The 22,890-nt window shown below is 43.7% G+C and overlaps 1 protein-coding gene across 1 annotated transcript in view; it reads right to left on the bottom strand.

Moving 5' to 3' along the window:
• UQCC1 (ubiquinol-cytochrome c reductase complex assembly factor 1) overlaps nucleotides 1–22,890 on the bottom strand; it is a 112,306-nt gene that overhangs the window by 69,872 nt on the left and 19,544 nt on the right. The window contains exons 5-6 of the mRNA XM_075901448.2: nucleotides 21,562–21,634; nucleotides 10,691–10,748 (exon numbers count right to left, since the gene is read on the bottom strand). Of these exons, the coding sequence (XP_075757563.2) occupies nucleotides 10,691–10,748; nucleotides 21,562–21,634 (131 nt within the window). The remainder of the gene's footprint in view (nucleotides 1–10,690; nucleotides 10,749–21,561; nucleotides 21,635–22,890) is intronic.

The raw sequence follows: 22,890 nt of genomic DNA on the forward strand, positions 1-22,890 counted from the left end.
GGCCTCAGCGTGCCTGGTGCCTGCCGATAGGGTCGGCGTTAGGCCGATTCGGTTGAATTGCGCCCCGTGCCCCTGAACCCGGAAGTGCCGGCGAGTTACAGAGTCGGGGGCCCTGCTCCACCAATATGTGGAGTTGGTCTTTCCCCCAGCTCTGCCTGGAGAGGGCCCTGGCCTGTCCCTGCCGTGCGTGGCTCCTCCTCGCCGGCTGCTGCTGCCCATGCACAGCGTTGCACATGGGTGGGGAGGACACCCGGGCGTGACGTGACATCACAGCCTGGGATTTTAAAACTCCTCGGAGGCAGATTGCGGGGCTGCCTCCGAGTTTGGCCTCTGGCCCCGCAACGTGGAAGGCAGAAGGCAGGGAACGGGCTTGGGCGGTGGCAGCGAGGAGAGGAGGAGGAGGAGACGGAGGAGGAGGCGGCAGCGAGGGAAAGGGAAGAGGCTTGGGCTTGCGGGAGGGGAGGGGCTTGGGCGGGGAGGAGGAAGGAGAAGGGGCTTGGGTGGGGGGAGGAGAAGACACCAACGGACAGGGTGCAGGAGAGACAAATGCCAGGGGGCCAAGAGCAGACAATGAGGAAGAGGGGGAGGGGAGGAGAGGTGTCAGTGGGAGAGGGACAGGGTGATGCTGGGAGAGGAGAGGGGAAGGGCATTGGGGGCTAGAAGGGAAGGTGTTGGGAGAAGGCTTGAAAGAAGAGGTGGGCATGCGAAAGGTGGGGATGGAGCAAGGCATGTGTGAGGGCAAAGAGGGGCAGGAGGGGAATGGGGCAGAGAGTGGTGAGGGGGTGGGTATCAGGGAAAAAGGGGGCAGGGGCAATAATGGAAGAGGGAGGCACCAGGAGGGTGCAGGGCTACGGGAAGGTGCAGGTGCCAGGGGATTCTGGGATGAAGCAGAAGGGCAGACACCTGCAGGGGAGGGACCAGCAACAGAGGAGAGAAGCAGGACAGGTGTTAGAAGAGGGGTAGCTCACATGATCAGAGTGGGGCTACTGGAGGAGTGGGGACAGCGGGGAGAGAAGGGCTGGTGGAGGGGGGCAGGTCGCAGGAGAGCTGAGGGCAGTGAGAAGAGCAGGAGTCAGTACAGCAGAGGAGGGTGAAGAGTTGGGGGGCAGCAGGCACCAGGGGAGATGATGGAGCAAGGATGCAGTGGGGCTGGCCAAGGGAGATTGGGAGAAGAAGCGGGGGAGAACTGGCTGCCCGGGAGGGGGTTGTGGGAAGTGGGGCTGGCCAGAGGCGCAGCGGGGGGAGCAGAGGGGAGGAATGAATCGGCCTGCAGGGAGTGGGACTGACCCGGCCATATGTAGCTCTCGGGGCGCTGCCCCTCTTCCCCCCCACCCCCGCAAAGCACGAGTTAGTCCGACCCGGGGATTCTATTCTCTTCCTCCCCACCACACACACCCCCTCGAGTAGTTGCGAACTGTCTGGCTGGTAGACACACTCATGCAGCCTGAGCACATTTACCAGCCAAGCAGTTCGAAACTACAAACCGATACATCTAGTAACAATAAAACTTACCTAATGAGAAAATACCAGAAATGTTATACGTCTGGTATTTCCTCAGTTTGTTTTTTATGTGTTTATATTTTGGGGCTGCAAAAAACAGTACTGAAAAAAAAAGGGTTCCAACTAAAGTAAAAAGTTTGGGAAACCCTAGTCTAACCAGCTTTCTGTCTGTCTTACAGTCCATTTATCCAATCCATATTCCTTAACTTGTTGGCAAGAATATTGTGGGTGACCATATCAAAAGCTTTGCTAAAGCTGGCACTGGGGGGTTTGGGAGGACCAGAAACAACTTATTTGAATATTCATCATTTGATTAATGAATATGCAAATGACCGTTACCAGTCCTGCAGAAGTTTGTGAATGGATTTACTGGTCCCCGTGTCAAAAAGTTTGGGAACCCCTGCTTTAATCATCTGCTGTATCCAGTGACTGGAAGATAGTTAAGGTAACACCAATATTCAAAAAGGGCTATAGAGGCGATCCTGGCTATTGCAGATCGGTAAGACCGGGCAAATTAGTTGAAACGATAGTAAAGAATAAAATTGTCAGGCACATACAAGAACATAATTTGTTGGGCAAAAGTCAGCATGGTTTCTGTAAAGGGAAATCATGTCTTACTAATCTATTAGAGTTCTCTGAAGGGGTCAATAAACATGTGGACAAGGGGGATCCAGTAGATATAGTGTACTTAGATTTCCAGAAAGTTTTAACAAGGTCCCTCACCAAAGGCTCTTACGTAAATTAAGTTGTCATGGGATAAGAGGGAAGAGCCTTTCGTGGACTGAGAACTGATTAAAAGACAGGAAACAAAGGGTAGGAAAAAATGGTAAATTTTCAGAATGGAGAGGGGTAACTAGTGGTGTTCCCAAGGGTAAGTCCTAGGACCAATCCTATTCAACCTATTCATAAATAATCTGGAGAAAGGGGTAAACACTGAGGTGGCAACATTTGCAGACGATACTAAACTGCTCAAGGCAATTTAGACCAAAGCAGACTGTGAAGTACAGGCAGTCCCCGGGTTACGTACAAGATAGGGACTGTAGGTTTGTTCTTAAGTTGAATTTGTATGTAAGTCGGAACTGGTACATATTGTAGGGGAAACTCTAGCCAAACATTTCTCCAGCGCTCAGTTTTATTCTCCCACACCTCACTTCCCTCAGTCCTTTATTCTCAAGCTGAGGTGTCTGCTGAGAAAAGCCGCTCCGCGTCTCCCTGGTCTGCTGGGGGGGGGAGGGGCGCTAGCTTCGTGTCTCCCTGGTTTGCTGGGGGGAAGCAGCTAGTACAGGGTTGCCTCACCCCGTTTGTAAGTAGGGATCCAATGTAAGTCGGATCCATGTAACCCGGGGACTGCCTGTATTTCAAAAAGATCTCACCAAACTAAGTGACTGGGCAACAAAATGGTAAATGATAAATGTAAAGTAATGCACATTGGAACTATACATATAATATAACGGGGGCTAATTTATCTACAGCTAATCAGGAAAGAGATCTTGGAGTCACCATGGATAGTTCTCTGAAGACGCCCATGCAGTATGCAGTGGCAGTCAAAATAGCAAACATGATGCGATGCTGAGAATCAATAAAAAAGGAATAGGGAATAAGACGGAGAATATCTTATTGCTCTTATATAAATCCATGGTTCGCTCACATCTTGAATACTGCGTACAGATGTGGTCGCCTCATCTCAAAAAAGATATACTGGCATTGGAAAAGGTTCAGAGAAGGGCAACTAAAAGGATTAGCAGTTTGGAATGGATCCCATATGAGGAGAGATTAAAGAGACTAGGACTTTTTAGCTTGGAAAAGAGAAGGCTAAGGGGGGATATGATAGAAGTCTATAAAATCATGAGTGGTGTGGAGAAAGTGAATAAGGAAGAGTTATTTACTTGTTCCCATAATATAAGAACCAGGGGTCACCAAATGAAACTAATGGGCAGCAAGTTTAAAACAAATAAAAGGAAGTTCTTCTTCACACAGCGCACAATCAACCTGTGGAACTCCTTGCCTGAGGAGGTTGTGAAGGCTAGGACTATAACAGAGTTTAAAAGAGAACTAGATAAAGTCATGGAGGTTAAGTCCATTAATGGCTATTAGCCAGGATGGGTAAGGAATGGTGTCCCCAGGCTCTGATTGTCAAAGGGTGAAGATGGATGGCAGGAGAGTGATCACTTGATCATTACCTGTTTGGTTCACTCCCTCTAGGACACCTGGCATTGGCCGCTGTCGGCAGACAGAGTACTGGGCTGGATGGACCTTTGGGACCTTGTAGCCAGACAGGAACCCCCCCTTATAACATCTATTTTTGCTTGCCTAGAGCATACAGGGCACACAGAGCAGAAGGCCCAGGCTGCTGTGACCGTGAATGGCTGTAACAGAGATACGCCAATTGCTGACCAAGAGGCTGCCAAGGAGTGTCCTTGACTTAACCCATATTGATTCGAACACACAGCCGTCCGCGGGGGGAGGAATCTCTCGCCCAGTAAAAAAATGTCTAGTACTCACAATTTAGTTATCTCTCTCTTGCAAGTGTCAATTAATTTGAAACTTGCTTGTAAGAACTGGCGCCACAAAACAGACCAGTACAATTCCGCATCTTAGATAAGAAAGAGGATACGAGCCCCCAAGGGTATATAGATGGGTCCAGCAGCACATTTTCTCTCAGTGTCAATCTACCATCTATCTGCTGGTCGGGTTAGGTGTTTGATCTCTCGAGTTTCCAGAGGGGACGCCCACCTCGTATTCGTCTTTCCTAGGAATTGAGAGACCGGCCCTGGCCTGACACGCTAGAGTCGAGAGGCACAGAAAGGGGTAAAAATTGTACCTGGATGTGGTCCTTTAAGTATATATATACACATAGTGTTAGAGCTCTTTAAAGAGTAAACTGTCACTTGGTACCATTATTTCTATTTTCTATCTTTAACTTTTTCCTGTAATCATTTTTAAGACCTATATATATATATTTGCTAGCATTTAAGAAATAGAGCAATAGCCATTGTTTCACGAGGAGTAACGGTAGTTCGGAATAGGAACCTAGTCCGAACTACCTAGTTCGAGCCCCGTGTAGCCGCGCTGCACGGGGTTCGAAGCAGCGGGGATTTAAAAATGGCGGCTCCCCGCTTATGCTAATGAAGCCCGGGAAATTCAAATCCCGGGCTTCATTAGCAAGTGCGGTATGCATACATTACCCCGCTAGTTCGAACTAGCGGGGTAGTGTAGACATACCCCATATGATTTATAAGCTTCTTTAATAAACCTGTAACTGTTTAAGCTTTAACCTGACTCCTTCAGTTGCTGTAATAGAACCAAGCACAATTTAAAAGAACTTCAGCCGGTCATAAAGGGACAGACATAGGGAGAGCTTGGGCGTTTGGATCTGTGTCACTCCCAGGTGACAAGATCCGTTGGGGCACCTTTTCAGCCTTTCCTAGGCTGCCCGCTGCGAAGGAACCCTGTGTTCTAGCAGCTAAAATCTAAGGTGTAATAAGCTCTTCCTATATAACAGGGCGTCTGTTGGCCTGCTGGCCACCCTCTGCGACAGGACCCCAGTCCTAGCAGTAAAGACACAGACGTTAAACCTTTTCTCAGAAACATACACACACACACTGCCTTGACCGTCGGCTGACACCCAGTATGGCCATTCTTATGTTCTTATACAGAATCTACGAGATTTACACTGGCTTTGTCTGTCTTGTTCTGATGACTCAGGAGATCACAGGTAAAGAAAAGAAGGCACAAAGCAGGTGCTAATTCCAATTCACTAGGAACATCTGAGAGGGAGTGTGAGAGATGATGAACTGCTATAAATTAATCCAAGCATTCTGATATGTCAAAATGGTATCTTTATAAGAAGATCCCAGAAATGTCAGTGTGTGTGTCATTCTGAAGCATATTAAGTCTGATGAGTTAGTGTGAAGCAATGAAGTTGAATTACCACAGGGTTTTGCAGTCTGATGTCCAGTTGTTAAGTTCTCATCAGTTTTGACTTTAGATCTGTTTAGAATGCAGCAATAGTAAGCCTTGAATATATGCCAACTGTCCTATACCACTGTGATATCAGAAGGAACTCAACTAAATTCCAACCCTACTCTACAACTAATCTGCCTGAACCATTTTCACTGGTTGTATGAGAGAGATTGGTTAGATAGTGGATTACTTGACCTGGCTACAAGACCCAAGAGCCCAAATGCCATCCATACAAACTGTTCAGCACAACACCCTCAGACACAAATCAAAACAACAGAGTTGGCACATACTATAACCCCAGATACACAGACCTCACCGTAGCACACACCTCTCATTTGCCACCCACACAGATCAAACCAATTGTCTGCCAGCACAGCTCACACATTCACCCACACTCATTGACACTTACCATAAAATGATAAAGGGAGGAGCAAAACCACAGGACCATCACTAGTGAATATTGTAAGTAACCTGGTCAGTAAGGTAAAGTTACTGTATAATTGAGGAGGATTATTAAAACGTCTTGTTTAATTTCACAGGAGGCAGTAGGAAGGCCAAACAGGAAAACAACACAAGAGCTAGATAAGCAGCCTCAGACACAGGCTTGAAAGACAATGGAACAAACTGTTACAGATAGAACCTCTCTAGTCTGGCACCCTCAGGTCCTGACTGGTGCTGAACCAGAGAACTTGCCAGACCACAGGACGTCAATATTGTAGTCAGTGGGTCTCTTTATTTATATTTCACAGAGGTGAATAAACAGAACGCTTACAATGGGGCTTAGTAATGTCCGACTGTGCTGATGCACTCTATATAAGTCTATGCCTAGCCAAGGCTTATCAGCTCTTTTCATAACAAAGTTTCACACAATTGTACTGTATTGGCACAAGGAAGTAAATAGATAAAGCATAAAACCCACACTTACACTTAACAGCATTACCAGCACGGTTTCCTCTAGGGTGCGAGCCTGCATGGGCACACACAAAGAATTCTAATCCCACCCACCTCCTCAGCAGAGCCGTGTATGTGGAAGGTAAGCTGCTGCTGGCAGTGGGCTTGGTAGTAGAGTAGGGCTGTGGTGGTTTCCCAGCTACTCCTGGGGCAGGCCCTATGCTGGGCGGCTGCCCTGTGTACTGGGACTGGAGCCAGGTGCTGCCTGCCACATGCCCCACTCTGGGAGCAACTGGGTAGCTATCATGTGGCCTTGGCCCCAACTTCAGCCCTTCCCAAGGGCTGGAGCTGCGGCCAGGGCAGGCCACATCGCGGCTCCAGGAGCTGGAGCTAGGGCCATGGTATGGCTGTTTCTGGCACTAACTGTGCCTCATCAGGACTAGTTTACATTCAAACCCTGCAGTTCTGTTCCCTCTAGCTCAGTGGTCACCAATTAGTAGATCGGGATCTACTGGTAGATCTTGGAACCTCTGATAGGTGATCCTGATTAGTCTGACCAGGAAGCTATCACGGGCTGGCACTTCAGTTGCCCCTCCACCCACTGTCATGCTGCTCCTGCCTTGTCTACCTTTGACCTGCCCCCCTGCAACCCTCCTGCTTGCTGCGCAGGGTATGGGAAGGTGAAGGGGTGGTACTGATGTCAGGGTGTCCCTCCTCACACCACTTCTATACTCGGTCTCCACACAGACAGAAGGGCATGGAGGGAGCTTGGCAATGCAAATCACTGACAGAGACACACACAGTGTGTGAGAGTGACAGTCTCACAAACACACACTGTCTTTCACTCTCATCTTTGACCCAGCACACGTGGGGGATGGTTGTTACTTCTTTTACTGCTTGCAAAGTGGGTTATTTTTGGTTTTGTACTGGTCTGTACATTTCATAATTTTCATTTCTCTCTTATGCTTAAATTTAATTATTTGAGCAGTGAGTTCTAAAATACCTAACCTGTCCTGGCTGGAGTAATTATCCCTTTGGTAACTGCTGCTCCTGGATGTGGCTGGCATGTCCCTGCAGCCCCTGAGAGAGGCAGAGCAGGGGGTCTCCACATGCTGCCCTTGCCTGCAGACATCACTTCTGCAGCTCCCATTGATCAATAATAGGGATCCATGTCGAGTAGAAGCTGTGGGCTCAGTGCCTGTAGATGAGGAGCAGCACATGGCACCATGGAGCCATTGCTGTACGTGCCAGATGCTTTAGGAATGGTGCAGAGTCAGGGCAGAAGTAAGCTGCCTTAACTGGACTGCTCCACTTGGAAAGAGTCTCAGTTAAATGGAGCCCAGCCAGAGCCTGCTTCCTAAACTCCTGTCCCAGCCCTGAACCTCCTCCTGCACCCAACCTCCTGCCCCAGGCATGAGTCCCTCTGCACCGAAACTCCTTCTCAGAGCTTGCACCCTGAAACCGCTCCTGGACTCTAAGCCCCCACCCTGGGCTAAGCCCAGAGCCCCTCCCACACTCCAAACCCTTGACCCAAGACCAAAGCCTGCACCTCAACCCCCTACCCCAGCCTGGTGAACGTGAGTGAGGATGGGAGAGGAAGGGGGATGGAGTGAGCAGGGTGAGGCCTCCAAGGGTGGAACAGGGGCAGGTCCTCAAAGAAGGGGCAGGAAGGAAGCGGGACAAGGATATTTGGGTCCGAGGTAGATCTTACAATGCACTTAAATTGAAAAAGTGATCCTGTGGTTAAAAAGGGTGGAGACCACTGCTGTAGGGCAATGACAATGGTAATCAATGATCAAACACAGCCTTCTTCAAGCAAAGCACTTTGTGTTAGAACAAGCATTTAAGAGAAAACAGATCTTAAAAACAAGAGAACAGCCTTTGCACATCTGCTTTTCCATAAGGCTTACCATTCCTTGGATCTGGGAAAGGCCAGTCTCTTTCGACTCCAGCACAAAGCCTCTCTCTGTGGGTCAATGTGACCCACGATCACTACCCACAATTCTTTGCTAAGATATACTTTTTAAATCTCTAGTCTTTTGATCTCTTGGCTCCAAACTCTGGCAAAAGAAAGCTGTCAACATGCTGGAGGCAAGCTCTTTGAAACTACCGATTGAACCTCTCTACTCTGGCATTCTCTGGTCCGGCAGCATCCATGGTCTGGCATGATTTTAGACAGCCAGTGGTATGCTTATTGTGGGCATAGCCACAGTCAGACATTATTAAGCAGCATTGTAGGTGTTCTGTTTATTTGCCCCTGTGAAATAAAAAGAGAGAGAGACCCATTCACTACAATATTGATGTCCCGTGGTCTGGCAAGTTCTCTGGTTCAGCACCAGTCAAGACCTGGTCAGATATCAGAAAAACAGGTTTTAAGGAATTAAATCTAATGAAGGTACAATGGAAGGAAGTATTAAAGAAGACTAACGAACAGTGCAAGACACACGTTAAACCAGGCTAACCTCTTCCATTTCTAAAATAATAAGAATGTAAGAAGTAGCCAATGTATATTCACAAAACCTCAGACATCTTAAGATGAAGCAGAACCTGAACTGGAAGTGCAAAGCAGAAGGATGAGACTGGGTGAAGACTCCGAAAGCTGCATGTGTCTGTGGTTAGCTGCAAGTAATAACAGGCTAGCTGGAGCAGGAGCAGCCTTTCCTTTGAAGATAAACACTTTCCAGCACTTAGGATAACCACACAGAAAACTGCCAGAGATTCTGCTTATGTTGTTAGTGGGAATGAATCTTTCAGTGAAGTAACAGACGGTAGATTAAGGGAAGGACAAGTGTAAGGATAAAGCCTATTTCTGTAACCATACTGAAAGGCCTAAACCCTGAGGCCTTTATCTGCAGCCAGAGTGAAAGAGCAGCAGCCATTAGCTGAAAAGCAGGAAGTTACATACTCACGTTCTATCTAAATTCCATTACAATAGTGTAATATGATATGAGGCTGCTAAGAAGGAGAGCCTGTCCTAATGGAACCCACTATCACTAGATAAAGAAATAGATCTTAAGATGGCAAAAAAAACTTAGTTTGACAGCATTCTGTCTTACAAAAAACTACTTATAGTCAGGCTTGTGAAACCCTCATTCCTTTCCTTGTTTCCCCCTTCCCTATAGTTTGTCTATATGATCTCTGTCTGGTTTTTAATTGTTTCGCTCTGCTGTATAATTAATTTTGCTAGCTGTAAATCAAAGGTAATAGAGTACAAACACAGCTTTAGGTTGCAAATTTAAACCCAAATAGTCAGGACATTATTAATTAAAGTGTCCACATCAATCCCAACGCTATGACCAAAAAGATACAACACAATAAAGTCTTTCCTTAAATAATCACAAAACATAATTTATATCTAATTCAAGTTTCAAATGTTACGTTAACAGTTTTTTCATTGGAATAGGCTGCCAAGAAAGATGAAAAGATTCTAAACACATTTAAGAGTATGAAAGTTAAAGGGGAAAGAAGGGAAATTAGAGAAGTAGAAAAACGAGGGGAACAACTTTGCTGGACTAAGTTTCTGTCCAGCAATTCCTTATGGCCTGTGGATAGCTCCGATAGGTTACAGTGGTAAACTTAATTCTCCACATGTTAGGCTCCTGAGAGTATTGGCAGTCTGGAACATACTGCATTCCTTTGTGTGTCTCTGCTATGTTCCTCTGACCTTTTCAAATATGTTATGTTAGATGAAAATTTGATATTTTTGGCTTCTTATTTCACAAATGAAGAAAAAACTATTGCTGATGGCATTACATATTTTTACCTGAGCCCAATCTGACATTCACTTAATTGGCATGCACATATTAGAGGTGCAAGTGTAAATGTCAGTGCCATAATTTGTTAAAGGTTTCTGAGAGCCAGCAATTAAAATCACCGCAAATTCTCACAATTTAAACCACTTTTATGTAAATGTAAACTTTTCCTAAAACAGCTAAATCAGACTTTTCCATCCAGCCTGAGTGGGGCCTTTTGATAAGCTCAGGGCAATGCTCTTTCTTCTACTGAGGATTTTCAAGAGTATAAATACTAGTTTCAATTTGGGTCTGTTAGACCTTTAATAAAAATTTGATAAAATACACAAGTTAATAAAACAAACTGAATGTTTCTTGTCAATAACTAGAGCCCTGCAAATCTGTGGATATTCACTTTGCATTCACAATTGTGGATGCAGATATTCACGGCTCATTTTTGTTGATATAGATGCAGATGCATATACAAAATTTTTTAGCCACGCAGGGCTCTATCAATAACCATGGAACTGGTTTTTTTATGTGGCAGTATTGCTTCAGTCTGTATTATGAAAATAAAACAACTTATTATTTTAACTTTCACTTACCAGACATGAAGTTGGGCTACCAGAAACCAAGAGTTTAATGTATCCGGCATATGACACCCTAAGAGAAATAAAACAAAACACAGAAAAACTGAAAGTTTTCCATTTTTACATTTCAAAAGAAATTTTCTTAATTTACATGTTTTTATACATTATTTTATACACTAAACATGTATCAGAAGATCCTGTCCAGATATACTTCCAGAAGTTTGTGTTTAACTGGCACAGAGAAGACTAAAACCACATTTTTTTCACACTTTTTAGACAGCAAACTCCTTGGGAAAGGAATTGTCATTTAATGCATGTTTGGCAGCACCTAGATTGCCTGGCCTCTGAATGCTACCGAACTGTAAAGGTTACACTAATAATAAGGGTGCCCCATCTCTTTTTCCAGGTCTAACTCCGCTAGCACAGAAAAGACCCTGTATCCATCCCTCTTAATCTGATCTCACTCCTCAGACTTCACACCAGCCAATTAAGAAGCAGCTCATTCTTCATGCTTTAATCTGACTGTTGAGGTCAGATGACACAGGCTTGCTACCAGTTCCTTCTTTTGTGTGTCTACAAATGTCAAGGCCCCTCCTCCTTTGGAACAGACTTCCCTTCTTCCCTGACAGAAGGAGAATATGTTGGCATTCAAGGCACATTGACAGGCTCTACTATTTACCCAAGACAATGTTCAATTCTACAAAAAGGGCTGTACCAAGTCTATGAACTATGGCAGTCAAAGATGCACAGCCCTCATGTGGATCTCTGCATAGAGAATTTTACTCAAGTCTTTTCTGGAGGAGTGGAAGGACTGGTGTGTCTGTGCATGCACATATATTTTTTACTTCATATTCTCAACTAAAAGACTTACCTGGAGTTGTCCAAGTCCTTCAGTGCAGGGGAGGCTGGTGGTGTGGAAGGTGCAAGAGTCATGACAGGGCCTTGGGGATTCAGGGGGCTCAGGGCTGTGGGGAGTGCAGGAGGTGGGGCCACCGGAGGGTTTCTACTCAGACTATGTGGTGGTGAAACAGAACTGGAGAAGCAGTCAATGTTCCCCCCATTTTTTGCCTTAGATGGAAGCATGAGTTACATCAGGGTGTATGCACAGACCAATGAACATGGCTTTCAAATTCTCTGACTCAGGGATATGGTGCACATGAGTAACTCACAGGGAACCAATAGGGACAATCACTCAAAGAAGAACATAGTGATTCCCCTCTGGCCTTAATTCACTAGAGCTTTCCGTATAAAACCTGGCAGGCACAAGCAACTCTTTGTCTTGCTAAAAAGTAGCTACATTAAATCTGCTTCCCTGCTCCCTAACTTCTTTATAACAGCAGGCATAAGGGGGAAAAGACAATAAGAATTATCTGGGTAATGAAAACATCCTGAACTCTGACTTTTTGGGCCAGGTATCTGCAGGAGACTTTCTCCACACTGTTTACACATTGGTACACCTTATGGTATCCTGCATGACCGTGAACCAAGCTGAACAAATGAATGTTCAAGGACTGCTTCCTTGGGTGCACACAATCTGTTCCACAAGTTCATCTTAAAGTTCTCATATTATAGGAACAGATAGTTTCTAACGGATATTAGGGGAAGAGGAGACAGAAATTCTTCCAAAGCTCGGACACAAACCAAGGGCAAGTCCTGCCTGACTAATCTGATTATCTTCTATGATGAGGTAACTGGCTCTGTCAACATGGGGAAGTCAATGGATGTGATATATCTTGACTTTCACAAAGCTTTTGATACAGTCTCGCACAATATTCTTGCCAACAAGTTAAGGAAGTATGGATTGGACACATGGATAGAAAACTGGTTAGACTGTCGGGCCCAACGGGTAGTGATCAACAGCTAGATGTCAAGTTAGCGGTCGGTTTCAAGTGGAGTGCCCCAAGGATCAGTTCTAGGACCGGTTTTGTTCAACATCTTTATTAATTATCTGGATGAGGGGATGGATTGCATCCTCAGCAAGTTCACAAGATGACACTAAGCTAGGGGGAGAGGTAGATACGCTGGAGGGCAGGGATAAGGTCCAGAGTGACCTAGACAGATTAGAGGATTGGATCAAAAGAAATCTGATGAGGTTCAACAAGGACAAGGGCAGAGTCCTGCCCTTGGGATAGAAGAATCCCAAGTATTGTTACAGGCTGGGGATCAACTGGCTAAGTAGCAGTTTGTCAGAAAAGGACCTGGGGATTACAGTGGATGAGAAGCTGGATATGAGTCAACAGGGTGCCCTTGTAGCCAAGAAGGCGAATGGAAAATTAGGTTTCATTAGGAGAAGCATTGCCAGCAGATCTAGAGAAATTATTATTCCCCTTTATTCGGCACTGGTGAGGCCACATCTGGAGTATTGTGTCCAGTTCTGGGGCCCCCTCCCACTACAAAAAGGATGTGGACGCATCGGGGAGGGTCCAGTGGAGGGCAATGAAAATAATTAGGGGGTTGGAGCACATGACCTATGAGGAGAGGCTGAGGGACTTGGGTCTGTTTAGTCTGCAGAAGAGAAGAGTGAGGAGGGATTTGACAGCAGCCTTCAACTTCCTGAAGGGAGGTTCCAAAGAGGATGGAGAGAGGCTGTTCTCAGTAATGGCGGGTGGCTGAACAAGAAGCAATGGTCTCAAATTACAGTGGGGGAGGCGTAGGTTAGATATTAGGAAAAACTATTTCACTAGACGGGTGGTGAAGCACTGGGATGGGTTGCCTAGGGAGGTGGTGGAATCTCCATCCCTAGAGGTGTTTAAGTCTTGGCTTGACAAAGCCCTGGCCGGGTTGATTTAGTTGGGATTGGTCCTGCCTAGAGCAGGGGACTGGACTCGATGACCCCCTGAGGTCTCTTCCAGCCCTATGCTTCTATGAAAAGGGAGACATGCCCTAGCAGTCTCTTCAAAAACTGAACCTTACAGTGCTCTTTGTGGAGCAGGGAGAAGAGGGCTAAGCAAACTGGTCTCCTGATGCGCTTCTCACCTGGCCTGAATCTGCAGCTGGGGTAGTCCTCTCCTGCCAAAGTGCCTGCATATTGAACCCACATACTCAGCCCCATCCCAGAGCAATGATTTATATGAAAAAAAAATTAATTGAGTTAAGGACCTGATCAATGTTGGGTAAATCTTCTAGTAAGAAATAAACATGCACGTGATAAGATACAGAAAAAGGAAAGCTCTGTGGGATGCTGTAAAGTCTGGATGTGGTTATTGTGGGCTGAGCCCTATAAATCAAGAAAAATTATTTTATAGTTCACATTGACAGTCCAGTTCACACAAGCTTGAGGAAGCCTTGGCTGGAATAATTTAGTTGGGGGTTGGATTAGGTGACCTCCTCAGGTCTCCTTCAACACTAATCTTCTAATTCTAGAAGCACTTATTGTGCTATTCTGGTGGGAGCAACGAGAAGGTCTTAGGTACAAAAAACAACCACAAACCTGATGGCGCTGTCTAGACTGGCATGATTTTCCGCAAATGCTTTTAACGGAAAAGATTTCCATTAAAAGCATTTGCAGAAAAGAGCGTCTAGATTGGCACGGACACCTCACTGTTTACCCTTTTCTCCAGATCATTTATAAATAGGTTGAACAGGACTGGTCACCACTAGGTACCTCTCTCCATTCTGAAAGCTTACCATTATTCCTACTCTTTGTTTCCTATCTTTTAACCAGTTATCAAATCCATGAGAGGACTTTCCCTCTTAGCCCATGACAACTTATTTTATTTAAGAGGTGAGAGACCTTGTGAAAGGCTTTCTGGAAACCTGTGTATACTATGTCCACTGGATTTCCCCTTGTCCAAACGCTTGTTGACCCTCTCAAAGAACTCTAGTAGAGTAATAAGGCATGATTTCCCATTACAGAAACCATGTTGACTTTCCCCCAACAAATTATGTTTATCTCGGTGTCTGACAATATTATTTACTATAGTTTCAACTCATTTGCCCGGTACTGACATCAAACTTACAGATCTGCAATTGCCAGGATCATCTCCGGGGCATTTTTTAATATTCTGGGATCAACATGGCCACAATAGCACTGCATATAAAAATAGTGTGTGTGTGTTTTCTTAAACTTTTATATGCCCCTAAATGTAATCTAAAACCATTGGGGGGGCCTTGATTATCCTCGATCACTAAGAGACAGCAATTTTTAAAAAATTAAGTACCGTATATTCCGGCGTACAAGACAACCTCTGATGTTAAAAAACATCCCCCAAAAATCGGGGGTCGTCTTGTACGCCGGGTATACATCCCAGGCGCGCCTCGGATGCCCCACCGCCGGAGCCCCGCCTGGGATGCCCGGCCGCCGGCTTCCCCCGAGGCTTTCAAAGCTGCTGCGGCTTTGCTCCCGGTGCCTCTGGTCTGCTGGGGACCATATCCAGCAGACCAGGGACACCGGGAGCAAAGGAGGCGGAGGGGCGCTGGGGTATAAGATGAAACCCTATCTTTTAATTAAAAAAATAGGGGGTCGTCTTATATGCCCAGTCGCCCTATACGCCGGAAAATACGGTACATGTCATAGCTGAACCAAATATGCTCCTCCCTGTCCCCTGCAATAAAACAATTAGAAATAAACTTCATATTCAACATACCACAGTAATATTGTCTTTAAACAAATGAAAGATGAAAACCACAAGATTTTGTTTTAGGAATATTTGTTAGAAATGTTGCAGACTTTAAAAAAATAGAGCTTTTTAAAGTTTTGCTTACATGAATTGGCCAATGTGCAAAAGCAGTCCCAAACCAAAAAAAAGTTCTAAACACCTATTACTTCATACAAAAATACACACAGCCTAACAAAATAAAGTCTAGTATAAACTAATATATGTAAGAGCTGATCACACTTTCTACTGGATATGAATGCTATTTCTTCCTGACTTAACAAAAAATCTGTTAAAACATTTCTTGCTGTGATTGTTTAATAAATATACTTTTAAGATGAAAAACAGAACATTAATAGTGCCTTTGTAGCCATCACATATATGGATATTGATTTTTAGAAGTGTCTTTTAGAGATATTTTGTAGCAGATGAGTGAAATAAAAAGGACAGTTTTCACAGGCTGTGTGTAAATTATGTGGAGGCAATATCTTTATGATGGCCATTCTTTCCATGTGCTAAAGAACTGTCAAACTGTAGTACAGAGAAGCCGTGCATATCTGAATAAACGTGCCCCTCTCTATCCTTTAAACTCTGGAGTACTGGAGATGGAGGGAATAAAAGCTCACTCTAAAAATATTGAGATGTTAAATAAATTGAGTCAGCATAAAGATGGTTCTTCTAGGGATGATAAAAAATTTCATACAGTGGGGTGTGGTAGTTGTGAGGTCTAAGGCCAGGTCTACACTAGACCTGGCAGCTTGGCTTAAGGTATGCAATTCCAGCTATGTAGACTATGTACCTGGAATCAGCTTACCATAAGCTGAACTTGGCAGTGTCCCCACAGTGGGAAGCTGACAGGACCAAATGTTCCCATCAACTTCCCTCACTCCTGGCAAGAGCAGGAGTACTGGACGCCAGTGGGGGTGCCCTCTGAGTTCAATTTAGTGAGTCTTAACTAGACTCACTAAATCGAACTTCGGAAGATTGACCCCAGCAGCGGTAATCTTCTGCAGTGGGATGATCTGACCTAGGGACAGTACCAACAACCGTTCACTCACTAACAAGAGGCAACTGGAGTATTTTTATGAAAGACATTGCAGAACTCAACATGCCTACTTGTTCTGGGGCCTGTTACCAAATAGGGAACTTTCAGAACATCTAAAAGGTAGTCCAGAGGGCACCTTCTGGGGGCAAATAGGAACAGAGGTTGAAAACAGCATCACCCCTTTCAGAAATTTACCTTCTAAAAACTGGAGGCCGTTGTGTGGATGGTCACATAGTTGTGTGTTGATCCATTCATATGACACAAGGATCTCTGAGGGGGAGCTTCAGAAGAAACATTTCACACGGCCATTTTCAATTAATGTTTTATTTACAACACACGCTTATTTTTACATCCCTCACCACATTCTAACTTATAGGTCCCTGTCCCCCCCTTAACAGGGTTTTGTAATTTGTTGAACAAAGATGTTCACTATTCCACATTAAACATTTATCTCTCAGTGTGATTATTTTAGCTAACACTCTGTGTCCTCTGCCTCTGTGCCCCTTAAGCTAAATGTTCCCAGTTAAAGAGAGGCACTGCAGTGCACATCCAAATGTGTTATTTTAAACACTCTCCACACTCTCTTTGATTTGATAGTGCACATCATCTACAGTCCAGTTCACACAGTTTTGACTCCTCTAGGAAAGGGGAAATCCACCACAGACACAGGACAGTGATTAAATTGCTTCTCTTTCAGACAGTGCTTGATAATTCTCTACACATCCACCTGTCCAACTGCTTGTATGATGGTTTTAGGCTTACAGGCTCCATATCATATTTCTTCTTCAATATTAGCTAGTACATGCCTAGATAATAAGCATCCTCATCTCTTTCAACATCCTGTTGAGCATCTTGTTTGGGTCTGCTAAAATCATTTGGGGCCCAATCCATTTGCTTCTTTGGAGCTCTCAGCATCCAGAGTCTCTAAGGCCTCTGAAAAACCAATGCTCAACCACTGAAAAATTTAAACTAAGAAATGTGTGTAAGGTATAATGGTACTTTTTCTTAAGTATACTTTTTAAAACATTTTACTTTGTGTCAAGAGTCCTTTTTAGTTTGCAGTTTTAAACAGTATGGACTCTGTACAATCTTAATACAAAAGACTCTAGCCAATTAGGCTACTGTGGCCAGATCTCCTCCAACCATCTAAACATTCTTACATGCAACATACCTCCAATTCATCTCTGTATAACCCGCTATTTGAATCACTTGGGGTCTCTTGCTTGGGATCCAGCATCTCAAACTGAAGGTTAGTTAAGTTACACAATACTTTCTAAGCCAATAGTTTAGGGCTAGCACTTCAAAGGTCCATTGCTCTCCCTCGATAAATAAGGAGGAACTTCTGTTTAAGGAAATCCTGAGTTACTTCTCTTACGGAATTAAACAAATTGAGTTATGTGATATAGTTTAAAAAGTTTAAGTTTAAAAAGGAATTAATGATTTAAGAGTGTGAAAACTGACAGAATTTGCAATTGCACTCTAAAAAGCCTAGAATTACTTCAACTGTGATATGCATTGTCCTGAAAAGGCAAATATCTGGCCGTATTGTGGCTTTCTAGTGAAGATCAAACAATATGAAACATTTGATTTCCTTTCTGGACATTGTGTAATACTGGGATCCAGTGCAGAATTAGTGACCACAAACTCAATGAATCAGCTAACCTTTTTTAACATGTTTGATTAAAATCTATACTAACACTTTATTTCAATTCTCATTTTATTTCACTCTAATCCTGTGATTAAAACATTATTTCGCACAAAAGACAGCTGTTTTAGGGAAAAAAGGAGGGGATATGTGTCTTAAGACAGGAACAGTCTTTATCTCCCTTCTTCATGCAGTAAAAAACTATGGCTTTTCTTTAAAAAATATATATTTTATCTGTAAATGTAAGGAATATCATACTACTCCACAAACTCTTCCTTTTACAAATAATATCCTGTAAATAGATGTTAGAGACATTTTACTTCTCTGATTAAAATTCTCTTGTTGCAACTATTCAATGTTTTTTAAAGGAGGGTACATTTTTTCAGATATACAACACCCCATTACTCAAGTTACACAATTAAGCAAACTGAAAAAGTAGCCCTCACAAAGGCTAATTCTCTATACACGCAGTCCCTGACTTACGAGGATCCGACTTAAGTCGGATCCGCACTTACGAACGGGGCTTTTCTCGCCCCGGAGCTCACGGGCGGCGGGACCGCCCAGAGCGCACCGGTCCTGCCACCGCGTCCTCCGGGGCGAGAAAAGCTGCTCCGGGTCTCCCTGGTGTGCTGGGGGGGACTCCCCAGTACAGCAGGGAGACCCAAACAAAGCCGCACAGGCGGCGGGACCCCGCTGCCCGTGCGGCGGGGTCCCCCGCCTCTGTGGCTTTGCTCCTGTCTCCCTGCTGTGGCAAAGGAGTCCTGTCTCCTGTCTCCGGGGCAAAGGAGCAAAGCCGCACGGGCAGCAGGGTCCCGCCGCCTGTGCGGCTTTGCTCGTGTCTCCTTGCTGTGCTGGGGGGGACTCCCCCCCAGCAGACCAGGGACACCCGGAGCAAAGCCGCAGAGGCGTGGGACGCCGCCACCTCTGCGGCTTTGCTCCGGGTGTCTCTGGTCTGCTGAGGGGGTGGGGCGCTGCTAGTGCGCCCCCCCCCCAGCAGACCAGGCTTTTGTTGTGGACGCCTGGGGTAGAGCAGCTGGGGTGCTGTCGGGTTGGTCCTGGGGGGGACCTACCCGGCAGTGCCCCAGCTGTTCTGTCCCAGGCTCCAGATTCAGCCGCTGTTGAAACTGATCAGTGGCTGATTCCAGGAAGCTGGGGGCAGAGCAACTCTGCCTCAGGCTTCCTGTATTCAGCCCCTGGTCAGTTTCAGCCGCAGCGGCTGAATCTGGAGCCAGTTCCGACTTACATACAAATTCAACTTAAGAACAAACCTATAGTCCCTATCTTGTACGTAACCCGGGGACTGCCTGTATTTAAAAAAAAAAAAAAGCCCATCTAAAACATCATTTTTATTTCACTAGCCCTCTACAAAATATCCTTAAGACATGGATTTTGGTTATTTTACCTTTAAAAGGTTTTGTGTCTGACAGCTACAAAGCTGTTTCACTTACACATAACAATGCTGTTTCCTCTGTCCCAGGTTCCCTTTAGAAGTGCATGCTACAAAGTATTTATCAATGCCCTGCTTTTCATGTTAATCTTAGAATCATAGAATATTAGAACTTGCAGGGATCTTAGAAAGTCATCAAGTCCAGTCTCCTGGCCTCATGGCAGGACCAAGCACCATCTAGAACATCCCTGATAGATATCTATCCAACCTGCTCTTAAATATCTCCAGTGATGAAGATTCCACAATCTTTAAAAAGTTTGTTAAAATTGTACTTTGTGTGATTATATTTAACAGTATTTGGATTTTTTTTTTAAAGTCAGGAAGAAATAATACTTTACCAGAGATAAAAATGCTATCAATTCTCACAAATCCATTTAAACTAGCCTCTCAAATTAGACTGTGCGTGTTTTGTATACAGTAATAAGTCTTTAGAGTAGTTTTTGGTTATTTTTGCATACTTGGAAACTATTTAAGCAAAGCTTTTCAAAGCAGTAGTTTTAAAGTCTTTCTACACATTATCCCTAACACAAAAACTTGCAGTTTTCATCTCATTCTCTTGTTTAAACAAAATATTATTGAAATATCTCTAATTGGGGCATGATGTTTCAGTTCTAAGTCTAAAATTTAAAATTTCTTTTATTGCAGGAAAGGGCATGTTGCTTCCGCTATGAAACATCCTTAGATTAAAAACACCCACCCACACCCACACACACATACAAAACCCCACCCTGCTATATACATAGTGATTTAGGAAAATCAAGACACCTGTCACAAGTTCCTAAAAGGCAATGGCTTTAGACAAACTTTTCACTGGCTCAGGAAAACACATTTATTTTGATATTCTATTAAATGTCTATAGAATATCTTCTCACTAGCTCAGTGAAGAGGTTGATTTGTCTGGGGCTGACTCTCTTTCTGCCATGTGACCTGTAACAGGCTATAGGCTCTTTTTCCTTTCTTGAGGGTTTAAAACTTTCTCATGTGATACTCCATTTTCTCTTTTTGCCTATTTTTCTTGCCTCACTGTTTAAAATTTTTCCTCTCATTCTGTCTTGTTTAATCCCTTTTACAGTATTTTCACTCTTTCCACCTTTTGCCTTCTCTGTGTGACTCTCTCTCATTTTCACATGATCCTCAGTTTTGTAAATTATTTTAAAAGGACTGCATGCTTTTTTATGCTACTGGCCTAATCAAAAATACGTTACAATGACACTAAACATAAAAAACTCCACACAAACTTTTAGTCTTAATGCTCTCCAGTTAAAAATTTCAAAATAGTTGCCATGTGAAAATTGTACCCATCCAGAAATGAGTCCAGAAGAGGACATGGAGATCTGCCAAAATTACATGGTGATGAAAAGTACCGAGGTCTTCACTTATTAATATTGGTTATGTTCTGAATTTTTCTTCTAAATTTTACCCATCATCACTATAAAATTAAGTAAAAGTTCTGCTGAATAGAGACTGAGAGACCCAATTAAAATGAAAAGAAAGGAAAACTTTTGTGTCATGAGCATATATAAAATACCAAAACTAATTAATTTAGCCAAGATAACGTTTGCCCAGATTTTCAGAGATAACTGTAAATCTTAGTTCTCAGAAAATGTACTGTATATGCAATTTCCATCAGGTTTTTTGACAATTCAAATAAGCATGAAAAACACAGTGCAAATACCCTGTCTCCCATGCAGACAGACAGACAGCTCTCATGTGTGTGTCTCCAGAAGCTAGCTGTCCCAGCCCCACCACAGTGAAGAAGGGTCATCCCAGTCCAAGCCACAGGGGAGGAACACCTTCAGGTCTTAGACAGCCTCATGGATGGATCACTCTGGGTTCTGTCTGGCCACATCTTAGAATTCAAACAAACTCTCCCCACAGTGCAGAAAGTGTAGGGAGAATGAGATGGTAGCAACAAATTCAGTTTCTACAGTCTGCTCCAGACTTACAGAAAGGGTGGAGAGGCACCTCTGCTATGGCAGGACAATTAGGGGAGAGGCACAACAGACCCAAGTTCTAGTCAGTCCTTTCCCTACTACACAGAGGAATGTAATTGACCAACCTGTCACAGGCACTGGCTACTCCATGTTCTAGTCAGCCCTGATGTCATTTGGGGGACACTCTAGGATTCTAATATCCTAGAGACTAATAACTTACTGTGAAAGAATTCCTCATAGTCAGTTCTCTCCACACAGCAAGTGTACATGCGCAACGCCGCTATTTTAATCTTCTAGAGAGAAAGAGAGAAAACAAAATATCTGTAATACTCACCAAAAGGTCACCATGAAGTCTGGAATGATTACACAAGCATACATAGTGCTCTTCCACAATCAAAACTGTGTGTCCAGGTGTTGGACCAGATACTGATTTTAATATCCTTCCTTAAAGCCATCATATAGCATTTCAAAAAGAAATAGATACATATTGACTTGTCTTGTCTTTCAGGATATCCTCCAATATCTCTGACTGTCAATTTATACTATTCTGAGATTAACTTGGCACAAGTCAATTTTTAAAAATGTTAAATAAGAAACCACTGAAGACTCATCAAAATTTCTTTGTTTAGTTTCATTCATAGAACAAGTAAGTTTAATGAGAATCTCAGACAAAGATCTTGCTGATATGGGCCAAGGCTTGGTAGTCTTGTTTACTGCTTTCCAGTGCAACATTAGGCTGTTCATTACATTTTCTAAAAGGCTATATAATGTGAAGTAGAAGAAGAGAATTCCTAACTGCTCTCTTCCACTCACCCTGGAAAGGGACAGTGAAAGGGACAGATTTCACAGCACTCGCCTTCCACCTGCCTTTGGGACTCCTAGGGAACCATGAACCTACTGCACTAGTAGACAGAATGGGCACTCTCTACATTTTAGGAAAACACTTAAATCCACCTTTTGGTATTTTGAAATGTGATCTGACTACAAGGAAATGAAGGAAATAATTTCCAAAAGGAGGAGAACAGCTTTAAGACACAATTGTTCTTTTCATTCAGTAGTCTTGGAGGAGTTCTAGAAAAATGGAAAAATTTGACAGCCAAAGCTCTCAATCAGAATTATGCCTAAACTCTTACAACATGCCTCTATAATTACAATTTACAATAGAAAACATAACCCATTTGAATTCAGATTTTGTGACAACATCAATACAATAAAAGAATATCAATGCAAAATTATTTCAATTAAAATTTACGGAAATTTTGTTCTGCTGTATTGTCACCACTGCATAATGATCTCAACCCATATTGTTAGTAGGGACCCAGTCTCAATTAATTTTCATCCTGGCTTTATAATCCTCTATTAAATATATAATCCATTTCCCTTTGTTTTATTTAAAGTCTTCTCAATGGCTCTTTTCACCATAGTATCTGAACACACCACAAACATTAATGATAATATCTTGCCACCATCCTGGTGACAGAGTAGCTTAATCACTTTTTTTATAGATGGGAAAAATTGGGGTATAAATATTAAGTGATTGGATCCCAGG

This window comes from Pelodiscus sinensis, chromosome 17 (assembly GCF_052426305.1).
Source record: "Pelodiscus sinensis isolate ZL-2025 chromosome 17, ASM5242630v1, whole genome shotgun sequence".
In the NCBI taxonomy this organism is placed as follows: Eukaryota; Metazoa; Chordata; order Testudines; family Trionychidae; genus Pelodiscus; species Pelodiscus sinensis.